Source organism: Perognathus longimembris, chromosome 17 (genome assembly GCF_023159225.1).
Source record: "Perognathus longimembris pacificus isolate PPM17 chromosome 17, ASM2315922v1, whole genome shotgun sequence".
Lineage (NCBI taxonomy): Eukaryota > Metazoa > Chordata > Mammalia > Rodentia > Heteromyidae > Perognathus > Perognathus longimembris.
In genome coordinates, this window is record NC_063177.1 from 19,348,597 (window position 1) to 19,369,185 (window position 20,589).

Here is a 20,589-nt window from a genome sequence, read left to right on the forward strand (position 1 = left end):
GGGCAGTTGGGGATGGGCAGGGGGTGGGTGGCGGGTGCCTTCCGGGGTGTTGGAGGGCTGGGGCCCCGTGCAATAAAGCGCGCTGCCTGCCACGGTCCGCCCGGGCTCGGCCTCTCTCTGCTCGCCGGCCCCGCCCTGCGCCGCCGCACTTCCGGCGGGGCTGCGACCGCGGAGGGGCGCGCACGGGCGGGCGGGCGGCCGGCCTCTGGGGGTGGCGGGATCGACTGGGCGCGGCCGGCGCTGCGGACCCGCTGCTGCCGCCGCCGCTGTCCTGGTCCGTGTGGCCCGAGGGCCTGCGTTCCGCCGGCGACATGGGCAACTGCCACACGGTGGGGCCCAATGAGGCGCTGGTGGTTTCAGGTGAGACCGGGGGAGACGGGGGCGGGGGGAGTCGGGCGGCGCGCGCTGGGCCGCACGCGGAACCCCTGGGAGCGGAGACCCCCGTCCTCCCGGGGCTGCCCCACCCCGCTGCGGCCTCGCGGGTGGGCACCTCGCCTCCCCGCTAGGCAGGGCCTCCCCCGTGGGCTCCGCGGTGGGCTTGCGGGTGACCCGGGGGCGGGGTAGGGGGGAGAAGGGGTGGGCCGCCTAGCCCTGGAGGGCAGGTGCGGGCGTGGGGAGCGTCCCGGAGCCCCCCAGCCCCGCTTCCCCAGGGCCTTTCCCCCGGCCCGGCGAGACCCGTTAGTTCCAAGCAGGCTGGGGCTGGCCGGGGTTTACTGGCAGTCCCCGCCCTGGAGACTGCGGGTGCGGCCTCTACAGGTTGGGAAACCCGACTGGGGGCCGGGCTGCTCCGGGCTGCTCCGGATTGCAAAAGGCTGCGAGCCCCAGAATTTCTGTTAAGGTGGGGCTTGGAAACGGCAGCCTGGAGGATGGGGCGCGCGAGCCTCGCTTTGAAGCCGCTGCTGTTGGCATTGGATATGTGGAATGTTTCAGCAGGTAGCTGAAGCCATTTAAAACACCAGTTTGTTCAGCCCCTGGCTCGGGCGGGGGGGAGGGGGCGCGGGTGCAGGACAGCTTAGCCTGCAGCAATCGGCTGCAGTCCTTTTTCTATTGGGTGCTAAGGGTAGAGGAGGAGGGGGAAGGACTTCAGCTAGGGCTTGTAGTTGCCCACCTTTGGGAGGTGTGAAAAATCCTTTGGGAGCTTTCACCTCTTCACACACACACCCAAACCCAAACATGATCTAAGACTTAGTTTAGATCTCAGAATCAATACCACAACTAAACTTGACTTAACCAGAACCCTGCTCCTGTAGCGATAGATACCTTCACCTCTAGGAAAACCAAAGATAACCTTTGAGGTCAGGAGAGACAGCCCTGAGCTTGGAGGCCAATTTCCTCCTCAGTAACACCTGGGCTTATCCTCCAAAGCTCACCTGTGGAGCTTTGTTGTTGTCTAGAGGTTCATTGGAGTCTCACAGATTTTCCTGCCCAGGCTGGCTTTGAACCATGATCCTCAGATCTCAGCCTTCTCAGTAGCTAGGCTTATAGGTGCGAGGCACCAGTGCCGTTTTATAGAAGGCTTTAAGAGCCAGAATCTACACTGAATTTTGTTTTCTATTTTTATTTCTTTTTATTTTTTATTAGTTTTATTTGGTTTGGGAGGGAGTCTGCACCTGTGTGTGCGTGCATGCCAGTGTGCCAGTCCTGGGACTTGAACTCAGTACCTAGGTGCTCTCCCTGAGCTTTTTGTTCAAAGCTAGAACTCTGCCACTTGAACCATGACTCCACTTCCAGCATTTGGGGTGACTAATTGGAGATAAGGATCTCATGAACTTCTGCCCTGGCTGTCTTGAACAGCAGTCATCAGATCACAGTCTCCCAAGTAGGAGCTCAGCATGTTTTTTTGGTTATTCTCTCTCTCTCTCTCTCTCTCTCTCTCTCTCTCTCTCTCTCTCTCTCTCTCTCTCTCTCTCTCTCTCTCTCTCTCTGTGTGTGTGTGTGTGTGTGTGTGTGTGTGTGTGTGTGTGTGAGAGAGAGAGAGTGTCCTGGGACTCTGAACTGGGGAGCTATTCCTAGCTTTTTTCCTCAAGGCTAGCACTCTACCACTTCAGCCACAGCTCCATTTCCGGGTCTTTGGTGGTTAATCAGAAATGAGTCCCAGGGACTTTACTGCCCAGGCTGGCTTCAAACTATGATCCTCAGATCTCAGCCTTCTTGAGTAGCTAAGATTACAGGTGTGAACTACCAGTGCGTGGCTTTGGTGGTTTTTTTGTTTTGTTTTGTTTTTGTTTTTTTGAGACAAGGTCTCTCTGTGTATCCTAGGCTGGCCTCAAACCCTCAATCTTTTGCCTCAGCCTCCTAAGTGCTGGGATTATAGAAACATACTACCACACCCATCCATGCTTTTTCTTATGATTTTTTTTTTTTTTTTGTCAGTCATGGGGAATTGAACTCTGGGCCGGGCCTAGTCCCTCAACTTTTCTGCCCAAGGCTAGAGCTCTAACCACTTCTGTTTTTCTAGTTAATTGGAGATAAGAGTCTCCAGGACTTTCCTGTGTAGGCTGGCTTCAAACCATAATCCTCAGATCTCAGCTTCCTGAGTAGCTAGGATTACATGCACTCAGGATTACTAGCACTCAGTTCTTAGGAGTTTCCTCCGGGAAGTCCCGAAACTGGGCTGCGGAGACAAAAGCTCTAATTAAGTCCCCAGAGTGGAGACCACAGAGTCTCTGAGGTGGGCTCCTCTACACTTTCCACTTACTAGGAACCCAGTGCTCAGATCAGAGCTAATATAGGGCTGGCTTGAAAGCTTTTTTGGAGGCAAGGAAAGAAAGCCATGCCAAGGGTGCTAGAATGAATGAAGGGCAAGAGAGGAGAAAGGTAATGCTGGACATAATTGTACATTGGGAACTGAGACAGTCAAGCTGAGGTGCAGCTCCCTTTTGTAGATGGGCTCCCAGAAGAGCTGGGCTGAGCAAAGTAGCTGCTCCCAGCCCTGCCCCTCTGCCTCTTAACTCTAGGCATCTCACAGCCCAATTCCAGTAGTCGCTGATACATTTTGTGGTTCTTTCCATTTCATTTTTTCTTAATGTCTGATCTCCCTCCTCCATTCTGTAACATAAAACTGTTTTCTGTCTTTCTTTTTCCACTGTATTGGTACTTGAACTTAGGGCCTCATGTTCACAGCTGGCACTCTCTACCCTATAATTCTCTTAGCTACTCCAGAGGCTGAGATCTGAGGATCACGGTTCAAAGTCAGCCTAGATAGTTAAGTCCCTGAGACTCTTATCTCTGATTAACTATGGAAGACCTGGAAATGGAGCTGTGGCTGAAGTGGTAAAGTTCTAGCTAGCCTTGAGCAAAAATGCTGAGGGACAGCTCCCTGGCCCTGGACTAGCACAGGGGGAAAAAAAATAAAAATCCTAGGTTTGGATCCTGTGGGGAGAAAAGAAAAAAAAGAAAATTTCTTTCCATTTGAAAGAGGAGAAACAGATTTTATCACTAACCATAACTGAAATCAAATATTTCCTGTGATTATGAATGTCAGCCACAGGGGATGGGGATATAGCCTAGTGGCAAGAGCGCTTGCCTCATATACATGAAGCCCTGGGTTCGATTTCCCCAGCACCACATATACAGAAAATGGCCAGAAGTGGCGCTGTGGCTCAAGTGGCAGAGTGCTAGCCTTGAGCAAAAAGAAGCCAGGGACAGTGCTCAGGCCCTGAGTCCAAGGCCCAGGACTGGCAAAAAAAAAAAAAAAAAGGTCAGCCACAAATCAGGATAGTATCAACAGATATTTTCCTACTAAACTGCAGTCATCTCATTACTCATCTCTGCTTTGAAATGAAGCTGGTAATTAGATCTACCACCAGATCTTATTTAATACATTAGTGAAGAGAAAAAAAGTATTTCCTATGTCATACATTTGGTTGTTTTGGCGTTTTGTTAACTTTCAATATAATTTTTTCTTACTAATTTTATGCATTTATGAACATTTGAGGAAGAGGAAAAAGTAGTATTTGGGTTTTAACTTGAGACCTTGTGCTTGAATTATAGTTTGAGGAGAGAACACTTGACATTGCTGGACTTGTACAGGGCTTCATGGCTCAAAAAAGATCAAAACACTCTTGAATATATTAGTCTTCTTGTGCAGTAGGAAGAAGGCAGAGGAGAGCAGGAAGGAAAGGATCTGCTAGCTGGGCACTGGTGGCTCATGCCTATATTCCTAGGTACTCAGGAGGCTGAGATGTGAAGATAGTGGTTCAAAGCCAGCCGGGGCAGGAAAGTGAGTGAGACTCTTATCTCCAATTAGCCACCAGAAAACTGGAAGTGGCACTGTGGCTCAAAGTGGTAGAGCTGTAGCCATGAGCAAAAGAGCTCAGGAACAGGGCCCAGGCCTTGAGTTCAAGACTCATAACTGACCAAAAAGAAGGAAGGAAGGAAGGGGACCACTTCTAAGAGAATAGTGAAGGGTGGAACAGAGGTTAACACAGTATTTTATGATTTTCAGCTTGACTGAGGACAAGGCAAGGGGAAGCAAATTGGCTTAAAAATAGAAAAAACTTGCAGATCTCAAGACGAGGCTAGGGAGGTCAAGGAAGAGGGACCTAACTGTTCCCTTGGGAAGCCAGACATAGAGGCCCACCCTACAGGATTGTGAGTTCTAGGCTAGCCTACAACACGCACGGTAAGACCCTATTTCAAAATAACCAACACACACACACACACACACACAACCTTGGGAGTGGCTCAGGGTGACCAGGGTGGAGGAAGGGAGGCAGGGAGGGGGGGAAGAGGAAAGGGGCAGCCTGTTTCCTGTTGTTGCCTCTGGGAACCTGGCATGTTGCCCTTGGCCAAGGTCCAGTTTGAGGCAGCCTGCTCCTAAGGTCAAAATCTAAGTGAAAGGTAAAGGGTAGACACCCACTCTTATCTCCCATCTACCACTTCCTCCCCTAGCACACTGAGAAGTCCCTGGAGCTGGCCAGAGGCAACTGTACCCCCATTCCCACCAGGTCATAAGATGACAAGCTGTGATTTTTTACTCTCCTCTAATTTCACTTGATCCCAAAGATGGTTTGAGTTTCAGATCAACTGCCTGTCCTCAGAGGCCTCCCCTGCAACACTTTCCAGGGCAGAGAAGCCAGTAAAGGCTTGCTGTGAATAGCAGCCCCATGGACAGGACAGGTGTTTCCACCCCAGAGAAATGTAGACCTAATACTCTGTGTGTGTGTGCACACGCGCGCGTGGGAGGGGATGCATGTGTGGGAGGGGGCGTGTACACGTGGGTGCCTGTATGCATCCCAGTCCTGGGGCTTGAACTCAGTGCATGGGCACTGTCCCTAAGATTTTTCTCTCAAGGCTAGTGTTCTACCGTTTGAGCCACAGTGCCACTTCCAGCTTTTTTTTTTTTTTTTTTTTTTGGCCAGTCCTGGGGCTTGGGACTCAGGGCCTGAGCACTGTCCCTGGCTTCTTTTTGCTCAAGGCTAGCACTCTGCCACTTGAGCCACAGCGCCACTTCTGGCCATTTTCTGTATATGTGGTGCTGGGGAATCGAACCCAGGGCCTCATGTATATGAGGCAGGCACTCTTGCCACTAGGCCATATCCCCTGCCCCACTTCCAGCTTTTTTATTGGATAAGAGTCTCATGGACTTTCCTTCCTGGCATGACTTCAAAACTTTATCCTCAGATTTCAGCTCCTGAGTAGCTAGGATTACAGGTCATGAGCCACCAATACCCAGCTATGACTACTTTTTTTAACTAGTTGTACAAAGAGTTTCAGTTCAACATGTTAATTTATGAGTACAATGTAGCTTAATCAATGTAACCCCTCTCATCATTCTATCCCCTACTTAAAGCTATTTGCTGGTTAATTAGAGATAGTCTCAGATCTTGTCTGTTCTGACTGGCTTGGAACCTCAGGTCTGACTTCAGCTTCTTGGGTAATTAAAATTATATAGGCTTACATTACCAGAGTCCAGTTCTGTTTGTTTGTTTGTTTGTTTGCTAGTCCTGGGGCTTCAACTCAGGGCTTGAGCACTGTCCCTGGCTTCTTTTTGCTCAAGGCTAGCACTCTACCACTCGAGCCACAGCACCACTGTTAGCTTTTTCTATATATGTGGTGCTGAGGAATTGAACCCAGGGCTTCTTCAGGTATACAAGACAAGCAGTTCACCACTAGGCCATATTCCCAGCCCCACCAGTGTCCAGTTCTAAGACCTCTTATGTAGAGATGTTCCTTTTTTTTTTCCTTCTCCCCTCCCCCCCGCCCCCGAGTCCTGAGGCTTGATCTCAGGGCCTAGGTACTGTCCCTGAGCTTTTTTGCTCAAAGCTAGCACTCTGCTACTTGAGCTGTAGCTGTATTTTCAGCATTTTAGCGGTTAATTGAGATAAGAATCTCACAGACCTTCCTGCCCAGTCTGGCTTTGAACCACAATCCTCAGATCTCAGCCTCCTGAGTAGCTAAGATTAATGTTGTGAACCACTGGCTCTCGGCTTGGAGATGTTCTTTGATCCCTGAAATTCTTGTTTGGCTACAAGTTGATTATCTCTTATCTGAAATGCTTAGGAACATAAGTTTTTGGGGGGGTTGTTTTGTTTTTTTTAATTTCAGGGTGTGTGTGTGGGGGTGTGTGTGTGTGTGTGTGTGTGTGTGTGCATGTTTTGCAAGGAAGAAAGTATTTCACATAAGGAAATACCTTATAGCTTGAAGGTAATTTTATCCAACATTTTAGTATACCCACATTTTCACTTCAGCCTTTTGTGGTATCCATTTGGTTCAAAAAGTTTTGATTTTATGCCAGTGGCTCACTCTTGAGATCCTAGCTACTCAAGAGACTGTTGTTATCTCCAGTAAATCACCAAAACGTTAGAAGTAGAGCTGTGGCTCAAGTGGAAAAGCCTTATGCAAAAAAAAAAACAAGGTGACAGCTTCTAGGCCCTGAGTTCAAACCCTACAACAGGTACAAAAAAAAGTTTTTATTTTTAAGCTGAATGTGGTGGCACATGTCTGTAATTCCAGCACTCAGGAGACTGAGATAGAAAGATCATGAATTCAAGATCTGCCTGGGCTATATGGCAAGATCCTGCCTGGGGGAGGAAAAAAAATTTAGAGCATTTCAGATTTGGGGTTTTCATGTTAGAGATATTCAACATATACTAAGGCATGGCTCAAGTACTATTTACTTGCCTAGCAGTTGCAAGACCCTTGGCTCACTTCCTAGTAATACAAAATAAAATAAAATAAAATGTAGTTGCACTCTGTACATGGTGGCTGTCCCATGAGCAATCTCAGATACCAACTATCCACCCTTCTAAAGCCCACCTCTCCCAAGTGACCAGTAGGGCTTGGCACTAGTGGCTCATGCCCAAAATGATAATCTTAGCTACTTAAGAGGCTGAAATCTGAGTACCAACGTTCAAAGCTAGTCCAGGCACACAAATTTGGAAGACTCTTGCCTTTAATTAACCAGCAAAAACCCAGTTTGTGGTGCAAATTGTAGAGTAACAGCCATGAGTGAAAAGCCAAGCCAGAGTAATAGGCTTTGAGTTCAATTCCCAATACTGGTACCAAAATTAAATAAATTCATATATTCATATGAGCCACATTTGGAGGACTCAACAGCTACCATACTGCACAGCACATAGAATATTTTTGCCCGTCAGAGATTTTCCTTAGGCAACCCTCCTCCTGATGTATATCCACTGATGCCAGCCACCTATCAGAATGCCCACGTTTCTTCAAGAGCCATCTACCCAGTCTCCCTGACCTCAGTCTCATCCTCCTTGTGCCAAGTGGATTGTTCAAGGATGCTATTCTATTTTTATTTATTTATTTATTTGGCCAGTCCTGGGGCTTGGACTCAAGGCCTGAGCACTGTCCCTGGCTTCTTTTTGCTCAAGGCTAACACTCTACCACTTGAGCCACAGTGCCACTTATGGTCTTTTGTATATATGTGGTGCTGAGGAATCGAACCCAGTGCTTCTTGTATATGAGGCAAGCACTCTTGCCACTAGGCCATATTCCCAGCCCCTAAGATGCTATCCTAACCTTATCACCTTCCAGCTTAAATCCCCTATGGCTCTCCATCACTCACACACTCATACATAGCTTTTCAGTTTGCGTAGAAGACACCATGATCTGCTTTCTGCCCTTCTTCCTGCCTCGTCCCCTGTCAACGAGTCCTTAGAGACACTTATCCTATTACAGAAAACTATCTAGACTTGTCCTGAAGCTTTTGTGAAAACCAAAGCTATTTTTCCCTAAAATTCTGTTTGCTTTGATTTATCAGTTTCCTGTACATTTGTGTGTCCTCCAAGTGCCTTTCCTAATTTTTACTGAAACTTCCTGGAACTTGAGTGATTTGGGCATTAACAGAAGAGTTTACTACAAGAGTTTCAGGAATATAAGTTCCTCACTTCTGGTGGAGAGCGTGCTGAGCATGTCCACAAATCTGGGTCTGGGTTGTGGCCAAATCAGCTGTTTAGTTGATGCACAATTTCCAGGAACAACTTCGTTTTGAGGCCTTTTCCCTTTTTCCTCATTTCTCCAGTTAGTACCACAAGTGCATCTTAGTTTTGAGGCCTTCCTTCCCCAATGGCTCCTACAAAGGGATCAGTCAGTCTGAATGCTGTAGGAATAGAGAGCCAGCCTCACTGAGACGTGGCTGCAGGCAGACAGGATTTTCCACCCCTGTATACTGACCTGTCCTCTTAAAGTACTTCCATTCTGAAGTGTTTAGTGCATATCCTTTTGTGCAAACTATGTGTCTACCAAACAAGATTCTAAGTCCTTTAAGGGTAGAGGGAACTTACCTCTATGTGTAATATCAGCACCTGGCATCAAACAGTACTCATTGTCAAGTCCAAAGTTTAAGAGACCAGAGTTACTTTAAGAAGGGATCAGGGGGCTGGGGATATGGCCTAGTGGCAAGAGTGCTCGCCTTGTATACATGAGGCCCTGGGTTCAATTCCCCAGCACCACATATACAGAAAATGGCCAGAAGTGGCGCTGTGGCTCAAGTGGCAGAGTGCTAGCCTTGAGCAAGAATAAGCCAGGGACAGTGCTCAAGCCCTGAGTCCAAGCTCCAGGACTGGCCAAAAAAAAAAAAAAAAGGGATCAGGGGTAGACCAAACCCAGGAACTGAACTGACCAGCAGTGATTTGCTTTGTTCCCCAGGGGGCTGTTGTGGCTCTGACTATAAACAGTACGTGTTTGGCGGCTGGGCCTGGGCCTGGTGGTGTATCTCTGACACTCAAAGGTAAGGGCCCCCCTTCACCCCACAGGCCAGCTAGAGCATCTTTCATTCCACCTTCCATCTAGTAGGGGGAGATTTCTAAAGAACAGGTGAAATGAGCTGCAGGAGGCACACATCAGGAAGACCTGTCTGTGGGCACCTTTTTAATATGTTACTTTTCTACTGGAGGTGGAATTCAGGGCCACACCATCCTATCCCTGGAAGGCAGAGGCAGGAGGATTGTGAGTTTGAGGCCAGCCTGTGCTACATAGCAAGAGCCTGCTTCAGCAAAACAAAGCTATTCAAGAAGCCTTTGTTATATACCATTTGGAGGGAGAGTACAGAGGGAAGAAAGGGCAAAAAAAAAAAGATGCACCCATACCTACACCTTCACTTGTGCATATGCACCTGTGTAGAATCTGGGACAGTTCAGCCATGGACTAATGGCAGAGAATGGATGTACAGTTAGAAATTCTCTGTGACTACGGTATGTTAGATGCAAGGGTAGGAACATAAGGAATTGGTGCTGGGGCGAGGCAAAACAAGTCTGGACCTCCTAAATCAGTTGGAAAGGGAGATTTTGGTTCCTCAGAGTGTCTACCACCAGCTTTCCCTGCTGGTACCTGCAGAGCTCAAGGCCAGGGTAGACATGGCCTCTTCCACTGTCATATTGCCCTCCAGGGGAGATGCAGCATGTCAGCCTCCTTTCCATTATCATCCTTTTCCTGATTATGGAAAATGGGACCAGGTGCTGGGTGGCTCATGCCTGTATTCCTAGCTATTCAGGAGGCTGAGATCTGAGGATAGTGGTTTGAAGCTATGGGGCAGGAAAGTCCATGTGACTCATCTCCAATTAATCACAGAAAAAGCCAGAAGTGGCACTGTGACTCAAGTGGTAGAGTGCTAGCCTTGAGTAAAAAGGAGCACAGGGGGGCTGGGAATATGGCCTAGTGGCAAGAGTGCTTGCCTCGCCTCGTATACATGAAGCCCTGGGTTCAATTCCCCAGCACCACATATACAGAAAACGGCCAGAAGTGATGCTGTGGCTCAAGTGGCAGAGTGCTAGCCTTAAGCAAAAAAAAGACAGGGACAGTGCTCTCAGGCCTTGAGTCCAGGCCCCAGGACTGGCCAACAACAACAAAAAAAAGGAGCACAGGGCTAGGCGCCAGTGGATCACGCCTATAATCCTAGCTACTCAGTAGGCTGAGATCTGAGAATCCCAGTGCAGAGCCAACCCCTGAAACTCTTACCTCCAATTAACCACCAGAAAACTGCAATTGGCACTGTGGCTCAAGTGGTAGAGCACTAACCTTCAGCTGAAGAGCTCAGGGACAGCACCCAGACCCAGAGTTCAAGCCCTAGGACCCAAAATAAGGAGTTCAGGGGTAGCACCCAAGCCCAAAGTTCAAGCCCCAGGACTGGGGAAAAAGAAAAAAGAAAATGGGGGAGAAGAACAAATCCTTGCAGACCGAGACCCAGGCAACTAGAACAACAGAACTTTGAAAATGTGAGCATGTTGAAGGAGGCTGGGCCTCTCAAAGGGGAAGCAATAAAGATTTCACCAGAAATCCCCTCCATCCCAGCCTGATTCCATCGAAAAGAAGCCCTAAGTGTGCACTTAACTGTGTACAACCTCTGGGAGTCTGAGGGCACCATTAAGGTTAGGGGATGGGAAGCTTGTCACAACTTTTTAACACCACTCATATCTCCATTACCCTCTCTACTCTCATCTCTCCCCTCACTTTACCCTGCCTGACCTGAGGGATACTGGGGAACATTTCTGATCCAAGGCCAAAAGTATCAGTCATCAGTAATTGTCCCAACTTCCACTCCAGAGACCTAGGCACATGGCACACCTGAGCTGGTTTGCTCAAAGTTACGGAACATGCTCCAGGGGACATTGCTACCCCATATATGCAGTACCCACACAATAAAATATTTTTATTATATATATATATATATGTACATATATATAGCTTGTATTATTTCCACAGGGAGGGGTTTCATTGTTACACACATTTATACCATATCCCACGTATTTACACTGTATTCTAATCAGTTTCACCCCTCACCCCCTCTATCACTGTCCTTTCCACCTCCCTACCAAAAAAGTCCCCAACAGATTTCATTTTCCATCTTCATAGTTGCAGATAACCTCTTTCAACAGTCTTCAACTACTTTCATCCTCCCTGCCAGCCCTACCCTCTTTTGCCACTTTCCACCTACTGATCTATTTCTCTTCCTCCCCCATCCCCCTGATTAACAGCTTTCATTGAGTTTCTCTATACTGCCTTCATATATACTTACAATGTAATACAGTTGTTCACCCTACACAGCAGAATATTTTATTCAAACACCTCAACTCCATAGCCAGACCCAAAAAGTTTGACTTGCCCAAAGATCTATCCTGTGTAGACACCCACTACTTGGCAATACCACTGCAGCCCTTTTCCAGTTCTCCCACTCCTTGCTCTAGGGAGCAGATCCTGGGACAGGAGGGCCAAACCTCCCCGTTGGAAGTGGGAGCTGGGGGCCTGGTCCCTAATCCTAAGAATGAGGTAGACTTCAGGCTTAAGGTCCTCCCGCTGGCCTGACTTGCTAGGCAACCTGAGCCTGCAGCCTTTCCCTCTCTTGTTTACTTTTTGGCTGGTGGTCCTTCCCAGCCCATAGCCCACCTGGGGGTTAGCTCCATAGCCTGGGGTCTATTTTCTTAGGCTAGCAGGAGCCTCTCAGGTCAGACTGGAGACTTCTAACTCAGTTTCCAACTCAACCTCCCTTTGGAGGAACTTTCCACAGCCATCCTGTATGTCACCTACCTGTGATATCAACTGTTTTTCCCCCAGGCTCAGTGAAGTCCCTCCTTCTACATCCTATCCTGTATTATCCTGAGACCCTGACATGGGCAGCTCTCTCTCCCTTCCCTGAGCAATCCCTCCACCTCTGGTATCTTGAACTGCAGCCTCCTTCCCTCCCTTCCCTGTTCCCTCCCCTGTTCCTTTCCTTCCTCCAGCTTCTCTCTCTTGTTCTCTAGAATAGAGCTTAGTAGGCTCCTGAGTCAGGTCAAGCGTCCTCTCAAGGGCAAGGGATTTTGCTTAGTGGTAGAGCATTTGCCTAGCATGTGTAAGACCCTGGATTCAATACCCAGCACTGAAAAAAAAAATTCATCTCACGCCCAAGGGTACCAGTGTTAGGAGCTTGAATGAAGGCAGCCTTTGCATGTCTGCATGGCTGGAGTGCCCCAGCAAGAAGCCCTTCTGAGGGTTAAGATGGGGACTCCTTGTTGCCTACTGCTTCTAATCGCCACTCCACCCACCTGCTTCTGCCCTTTAGCCTCAGCCTCTGTCTTCCCTTCCTTCTTTGGGTTTGAGGAACCCTTCTACACTATCCACAGCCTGCCATGCCTGGACCACCACTCTAAACATGCACATTCACAGCTGGGGTGGGCCAGATGACTTAAAGGCACCTTATTTGCTTTGCCAGTAACCTTGCTTATGCCCAACTTCGGAAATTCCAAAGCAAAACACCCCATTATCTCTCATTGGTCCCTGTGAATATACTGGCAGGAGCGTATTTTCTCTCCCAGCCTTCTTTAGCCATATATCAAACACTCAGAATTTTCTTTGGGCTTTTCTGGACATAACTTGCCTTCTTAATGATGTGTATCTTGTGGAGTTTATGCCTCAAGCAAGATTCAGTATTTGCTGTGACTCATTAATTCCAAGAATGGCCATCTCCTTCCAGTTTCTGGAAACACAGGTTTTCCTGTGTTAGGAAAGTAGAGCTAAGTCTACATTTCCTAGATTGTGGCAAGAATCTCCTGAGAAATGATGTGGTAAGCGACTTGGCTGCCCAGAGCACAGACCTTCCACTTTTCAGCTTGTGGCCCCAGAGGGGACTAGAGAAGAGCCCCAAAGTCTCAGGCCAGCAAAGGGGTGCCTGTTGCAGCTCTCCTACAGCCCTAGGCTAAGCTGGCGGGGATGGGAGTTGAAGTGTTGAGTAAGAATCACCCCCACCTTGCCCCCATGTACCAAGCATCAGTGCTTATCTAGTAACTACTATGTGTGTTTGCTGTGTCCCCTCCTACCCTTCCTGTCCCTACCTCTCCCTACCCCCTGGCTGCTCCTCAGACTGTCTCTGGAGGTTATGACCATCCTGTGTCGCTGTGAGAATATTGAGACGTCGGAGGGGGTCCCGCTATTCGTAACAGGGGTTGCACAGGTAATAACCCACCTGTTTCCTCCTCTGTGTCTAACCTTCTCTCCTCCTGCCCTTTGGGGCCTGGCAGGCAGAAGCTGAATGGACCTTCTTCCTGAGGTGTACCTCCCTCCCCTCTGTTCCCATCTCTGCTGCTCTAGATGCCAGGGTGGATGGACCCCAGTAGATCCCCAGGGCCCTAACCCTTGCCCATGGGCTGCAGTGGGAAAAGAACAAGGGATTCTAGAAGCAAAGTCCAGGACCGCCAGTGGGTGTCCTTGGATACTATGCAGCCATAGCTAAGATCTGCTTTGGCAAGATTTTTAAAACAGTGCCCAAGTGCTTTCACTATAATATGCAGATTCTTGTCTTCATTGAGTTGTTTGCCAGCTCTCTACTGAGCATTTCCTTGGTTTTAGGCTCTGGGAATGCAGTAATGAACATCCAGAAACCCACAAGGCACCTCCTCAGAACCTGTAGCTGTTGGGTCCACAGGCTGGAAGAGGCCTAAACTGTGTCTTGCCCTTCCCCTTCTTTGTCATCAAGTTGCTTTTCAACCTTCTAAGTCAAAATCCAGCACCACTACCCCCTTCCTCACACATCCTGCCAGTTCTAGTTGGGAAGGTCTCCATCCTCATTTCATCAGCCCTTGTAGTGTGGTGGGAAGTCAGGTTCAGTCTGAGAAGAGACTTAGAACACATTATAAAATATGTAGCGTCCAGGCCTTCCTCAGAATCCTTTAGGAGCAGATCTAAGGCCTCAAAACATACTGCCACACTTGAGACATTTCCAGTGTCCCAGGTCTCTTTTAAACTAGAGAATGTGGCCCTTAGGGAGTCGAATTACCTGGGCACATGGCTGTTTTTGGGATTAAGTGTGGCACCAGCCTACATTCCCCATGTGAGTACCCTGCCTGAGTCCAATACCAGAGGCCAGGCTCAAGTGATAGCGTGTGGCCAGGTGAAGGGATCAGACAGTGATTCCCTGGCAAGGGGCAGGAACAGGATCTCTTCCATCTTGGCCCAGCAGTGGGCAAACTCACCTTTCATGCAAACCCAGTCAGACATTCATGGGACTAAGTAGACCCAAGAAATATCTAACATCCCCCACATAGCCTCTGTAGCACTACTTGGACTACCAATTGTCCTGGGACATACAGTTACACATAGGTTCCTCCTGACCCTATCAATCCCATCACAGCAACTTCTTTCCCACTCCCCATTCCTCACAATTCAAGACAGCTGACCTGAGCAGAGAACATGTATACTCATGTGTAGCCCTCTTACTCTACTTCCCTGGAGCCTCCTGCACCCACTCTTCCCTCATCCACCTCACACACTGCCAGCTACACACCCCCGGAGACTCCTCTTCACCAGGACCCTTGGCCTGTTCCAGCTGGAGCAGTGAGGTACTAGACTCGTACCATCTTCCAGGCCCTGGGCCCCCAGACCTATGCCCCTGTTTTGCGTTTCTTGGCAGGATTTCCTTAGAGATTATGACGTTGCAGCCCCGCTGCGAGGACGTAGAGACGGCCGAGGGGGTAGCTTTAACTGTGACGGGTGTCGCCCAGGTATAGTAACTCAGAAGCCCCACGCATGTCCATTGAGGTGTCTCATCCCTATGCTGGTGTCTGTGGGGGGAGGAGGAAAGGATAGCAGCCAGGGCAATCTTTATCGAGTGCCCCTACCATTCCCCCAACAAGAGGGTCATGATCACTGGAACATACTCTTCTTGGCCCCTTTGGTCACTCAGAGACTAACAAACACTCCTTCTCTCTTCAGCAGCCCTTGCAGGACAGAACCAGTGCTGAGGGCTCCCGTCTCACTAACCCATCCCCATTCTTTGCAGGTATTGGATATGCCAGGCCCCAGAGTTCAGGCCTCCCCTGTTCCCTGGGCAGGAGATGGGATGGATGACCCAAAGGGAAAGGCCCTGTAGGCAGAGGGACTGTGGGTTCTGAGCGTCCAAGGCTGTGGTTTATCCCAGCTCAGAGCCTTGGAAGGGGTATAGTACCTTAATCCACCCTCAACTTCACAGGGCAGTGAGATTCAACCACGCTACAGGCCTATGGTGAGCAAGTAGCCCAATACTTCAAGAAGCAGTTGCACCATCATATACACCCTTGGACCTTCTACTGCCCTATCTAGGCTCTTTCCAAGTCCATCTGTCTGTCTGTGTCACTATTGTTCATTCTCCTTTTCATACTCTCTGCCCTCAGCCTGAGAGTCTCCCACATGTGAGTAGGCTGTGGAGGAGAATTGGCTAGTAAGGGAATAGGGCTGGCAGGGTAGGAAGACAAATCCCAAATGCAGGGAAAGAGACTGGGTGAGGGACTGGGGTCACCAGTGGTGACAAATTCTCAGTCTCCCCACTAAGGGCATCAACCATTCCAGCCCCCTTTACTGCCCCAGGGCCTCCAGGTCTGCCAAAGGAGGGAAGGGCCTTAGCCACCAGCCTCAGCACCTCTGGGTCTGGGGCCTCCATCAGCCTCCTCCAGCCAAGCTCAGGTACTTCTGTGATCCTGGCAGGTGAAGATCATGACAGAGAAGGAGCTCTTGGCCGTGGCCTGCGAGCAGTTCTTGGGCAAGAATGTTCAGGACATCAAGAACGTCGTCCTTCAGACACTTGAGGGACACCTGCGCTCCATCCTTGGTGAGGCCCTGCCCAGCTTCACATGCTCCCCAACCCAGGGCCAGATACCCATGCAGGGCTTGACAGGGCCTGTCCCACTGAGGAGGCCCTAGGTTCAATCTCTAGGAAGAAACAAGGTCCTCGGGTAATTTCAGTTACCTCAAAGGGCAGCAGGGGAGGGGGATGCTAATGGAAACAGTCTGCTCCAACACCTCATCCATCCTAGACTCTGCAGAAGGAGAAATCCCAGGAAGACCCAGCTCAGAATGCTTGACTCTGTGTGTACCTAGACTTCTATTGGAATACTGTCTCCCTTTCCCAAATGGCTGGGCCCCTGGCAAGTTGATCTGTGATTTCTCCACCCTCAGGGACCCTAACCGTGGAGCAGATTTATCAGGACCGAGACCAGTTTGCCAAGCTGGTGCGGGAAGTGGCAGCTCCTGATGTTGGCCGCATGGGCATTGAGATCCTCAGCTTCACCATCAAGGTGAGGTGTGATAGGAATGTTGGACCCACAGCATGAAGGCAGGTAGGAGGGCACCTCTGTGCCCATGGCTGCCTCTGAGGTGACTTCCTCCTTCCCACCCCAGGATGTATATGACAAAGTGGACTATCTAAGCTCCCTGGGCAAAACACAGACTGCTGTGGTGCAGAGAGATGCAGACATTGGTGTGGCTGAAGCCGAACGGGATGCGGGCATCCGGGTACGTGAAGTTTTCTTTGGGATGGGGAGCTCTGGAGCCATGGGATCATAGTACCTCAGGTGATCCTCAACACCTGTCCCTCCTCCTCCTAGGAAGCTGAGTGCAAGAAGGAGATGTTGGATGTGAAGTTCATGGCAGACACCAAGATCGCTGACTCCAAGCGAGCCTTTGAGCTACAAAAATCAGCCTTCAGTGAGGAGGTCAACATCAAGGTGAGAAACCAGGGCATGCCCAATAGAGAGCTCAGGGCCTGGGACTTGGCTAGCCTCTAACCAACTAATTGTTCCACCACAGACCGCTGAGGCCCAGTTGGCCTATGAGTTGCAAGGAGCTCGGGAACAGCAGAAGATCCGGCAGGAAGAAATAGAGATTGAAGTGGTGCAGCGCAAGAAGCAGATAGCTGTGGAGGCACAGGAGATCCTGCGCACCGACAAGGAGCTCATTGCCACAGTGCGCCGCCCCGCTGAGGCTGAAGCTCATCGCATCCAGCAGATTGCTGAAGGCGAAAAGTGAGACTTTTTTGCCAGACTTTTTTTTTTTTTTTTGGCCAGTCCTGGGCCTTGGACTCAGGGCCTGAGCACTGTCCCTGGCTTCTTCCCGCTCAAGGCTAGCACTCTGCCACTTGAGCCACAGCGCCGCTTCTGGCCGTTTTCTGTATATGTGGTGCTGGGGAATCGAACCTAGGGCCTCGTGTATCCGAGGCAGGCACTCTTGCCACTAGGCTATATCCCCAGCCTTTGCCAGACTTTTAATCAGGGAACCTACAGTTAGTCAGGCTCCTCTGCCATCAGAGCCCCCTCTCTCTCTTAACTTTCCTGACCACAGCTTAGAAGCTGCTTTCCCTGGCTCTGCCCCTTACTGCAAAGCAATATAAGCCTACTTTCCCCACATTGGACTCCTGTCATGAAGACTTAAATAAGGGCTAGGAATATGGCCTAGTGGTAAAGTGATTGCCTCACATGCATGAAGCCCTGGGTTCCATTCCTCACCATTCCTCAGAAAAAGCCAGAAGTGGCGCTGTGGCTCAAGTGGTGGAGCCTTGAGCAAAAAGAAGCCAGGGACAATGCTCAGGCCCTGAGTTCAAGCCCAGGACTGGCAAAGAAGAAAAAAGAGGAGGGGGAGGGGGAGGGGGAGGAGGAGGAGGAAGAGGAGAAGGAGGCGGCGGCTGTGACGACAACTAAGTAAAGGAGACTGGAGTGCCTGAGATAGTACTTGGCACAGAGGGCTTTCTGGTTGGTCTCCTCTCCCACTTGGAGTATAGCTGGTAATTTCTCCCTGGGGCCATAGCCAGGCCAGGGACCCCTCTACCCCTTTAAATGTTTCTCACCCCTGATAGCCACCAGAACAGAGAGCTGGAGGGTTTGCTGGCATCCAGGTAAGGCTTGTCCCCTCCAACTGATCTATCTGGCCTGGTCTCCCCCAGGGTGAAGCAAGTCCTCTTGGCACAAGCAGAGGCTGAGAAGATTCGAAAAATCGGGGAGGCGGAAGCAGCAGTCATTGAGGCAATGGGAAAGGCAGAGGCTGAGCGGATGAAGCTCAAGGCTGAGGCCTACCAGAAATATGGGGATGCAGCCAAGATGGCCTTGGTACTGGAGGCCTTACCCCAGGTAAGGCCATATTCCAGGCTGACACCCACTCTTTTGAGGAGACTTGAAGAGCACATTCCAGAACTTCTCTGTCAGTAACAGGCAGCTGGAAGGATTAAAAGAGGAGCATACTCAGCAATGAGGCAGGGACCCTCCAACAAACCCAGATCTTCTCTGGCCCCCAGCTCTTTCCTACCACACTTTGTAAATGAGGGACATCCAGGCTGCTTTGGGTGACTTGGAGAAGGGAGAGAGAGGCACTGGGCAGAACAAACCGATGGAGTCAGGACATTAACCGCATTCTTCCCACTCCAACTAGATTGCTGCCAAAGTTGCTGCACCGCTGACCAAAGTTGATGAGATTGTGGTCCTCAGTGGGGACAACAGCAAGGTGACATCAGAAGTGAACCGGCTGCTGGCAGAGCTTCCTGCCTCTGTGCATGCCCTCACTGGCATAGACCTGTCAAAGGTGCGTACCTGCCTGGCTGGGTTGGGGATGCATGGACAGCCATGGCCCCAGAGCCAAGTCCTCATGGCATCTCCATCCTTACAGATACCCCTGATCAAGAATGCCACCGGTGCACAGGTGTGAGGCTCCTGCACACCCATGCCCTTCAGCAGCTGCCCACCCTTTTCTCCAGCGCCCGTTTTAATACCACAGGGACAACGGCAACGTTACTGACTCTGGTGCCTTATTTTATAGGGACCAGAAGTGCTGCGTGTTCAGGCCATCTCTGGCTGCCTTCCCTTCTCTCCTGTCTGTCTGTCTGTCTGTCTGTCTGTCTGTCTGTCTGTCTTTCTGTCTCTCCTCTCCTCTAGACACTCTCACTTTCACTGCCACATTCATCTACTTCATGCCTTCTACCCCATGTCCCTATGTGTTTATTCTTCAGGCTGTTTCTTTTCTTCCCCCCCTACACATATTACATAGTCTAAGCTAAAGATATATATTATAACCACTGTCTGTCTGTGAGGAGTAGCTCTGCTGCTCCTCAGAATCCTGGTGCCTTGAAGTTTTCCATGTATCCGTGTATTCTCCCTACAGCCCTGGTCAGAGCTCAGCATGGGTTCAGGGTTCTGGGTAGAAGAGCCACTCTCCCTTCTCCTGGCCTGGTCTTCCCAGCCCTCCAGGAAGCCCACAGCCCACCCACTCCTGTCCCTGGAGGCCTGAGTAGCCATGGCCTGCAGGGCCTAGGGACCTTGACCTTTACTTCATCCCTCCCAAAGCCTAGACCTCTACACCCTGTCCTTCTCTGCCCTGCCCCAGAGGCACAGAGGCAAGGCTTCCTGTCTAAAGCAGCTCCCTCGGTTTACTACTGCCTTCGGAGGCCTTGCCTGTGCTCAGGGAAGTCCCTTCATTGGCATGTCCCTGCAAGGTGGGTAGGATCTTGCTCCTAACAATCCTAAGCCTTTCTGGGGTCAAGGTCTAGTCCTGTTGGGGACAGGAAAGTGTATAGACCCTCTTCTTGCTAAGTACTGTGCTATCTTGGGCATGGGACTCTTCTACTGGGCAGGACTATGCCAACCCTGTGCAGAATCAAGTGCCGTAGACTGGCCAAACCCCACTCTCCTTGTGCCATCTTTCTTCCTGGCCAGAGTTATGGGGTTCCAGCCATGGGAAGCAGTTTATGCTTCTGTCTTCAGTACTAATGGGGGCAGAGGAGCCCAGAGTCCAAACATCCTAGCAGGGGTACTATGGGCATCCCACAGTCCCAGTCCCCACCCCTGGCCCTGCCCCAGCCTGTGTAGCTGTTCTGCATGTGGATGCTGCATGTCTGGTCTGGGGCTTGGATGTTGCACTGCCCCACTGCCTGTCCCCTCTAGGAAAATAAAGTTCTCTTATGCCTAGCCCCTGAGTTGTGTATTCTCTGAGGGGAGAATCTGGGAACCAAGAGCCAAGGTCCTTCACCCTTTCACCTCTTTCAGCATCAAGGGGCTGGGCTTAGTTGTTCTTCCTTATAATAGCCACTGGGGGGCACCAGCACACTGACCTTGCCCTAGGAACAGCCTGGGGCACAGCAAGTCTTGACGTTGGCACTGAGGCCAGACTTGAAACCTGCCAGAAGGTGGAGTGGGCCACTGGGTTTATGACATCTGTGGGCCATTCCTGAGCCCTTCTCAAAAATGAAGCCTACCTGTTGGCCTCAAGAGCATGAATTATGAAATCAAGATGCTTGGATTTCATCTGTTGGTTATTACTTGTATTATCTCGGGTAACTTCTTCTTCCTGAGCCTCAATACTCTTATCCGTCTTACAAATGTATCTATATAGCTATTTTTGCATAGCTGGGGATCAGATCCA

The 20,589-nt window shown here is 50.1% G+C and overlaps 1 protein-coding gene across 4 annotated transcripts; it reads left to right on the top strand.

Annotated features, from left to right (window-relative positions):
- Positions 1-194: 194 nt before the first annotated feature.
- Positions 195-20,135, top strand: Flot2 (flotillin 2). Of its 4 annotated transcripts, none has more exons than XM_048366809.1 (11): positions 195-360; positions 9,115-9,196; positions 14,846-14,936; positions 15,895-16,018; positions 16,366-16,484; positions 16,588-16,701; positions 16,794-16,913; positions 16,996-17,210; positions 18,125-18,308; positions 18,607-18,756; positions 18,841-20,135. In XM_048366809.1, exons 1-11 carry the CDS (start codon positions 312-314, stop codon positions 18,877-18,879), a joined length of 1,287 nt encoding a protein of 428 aa, XP_048222766.1. In that variant the 5' UTR covers positions 195-311; the 3' UTR covers positions 18,880-20,135. The 4 variants fall into 4 exon arrangements, with proteins under 4 accessions (XP_048222766.1, XP_048222765.1, XP_048222768.1 ...); XM_048366808.1 differs by lacking the exon at positions 14,846-14,936 and adding an exon at positions 13,300-13,390 and having other exon boundaries at positions 202-360; XM_048366810.1 differs by lacking the exons at positions 195-360; positions 9,115-9,196 and adding an exon at positions 13,305-13,390.
- Positions 20,136-20,589: the final 454 nt, after the last annotated feature.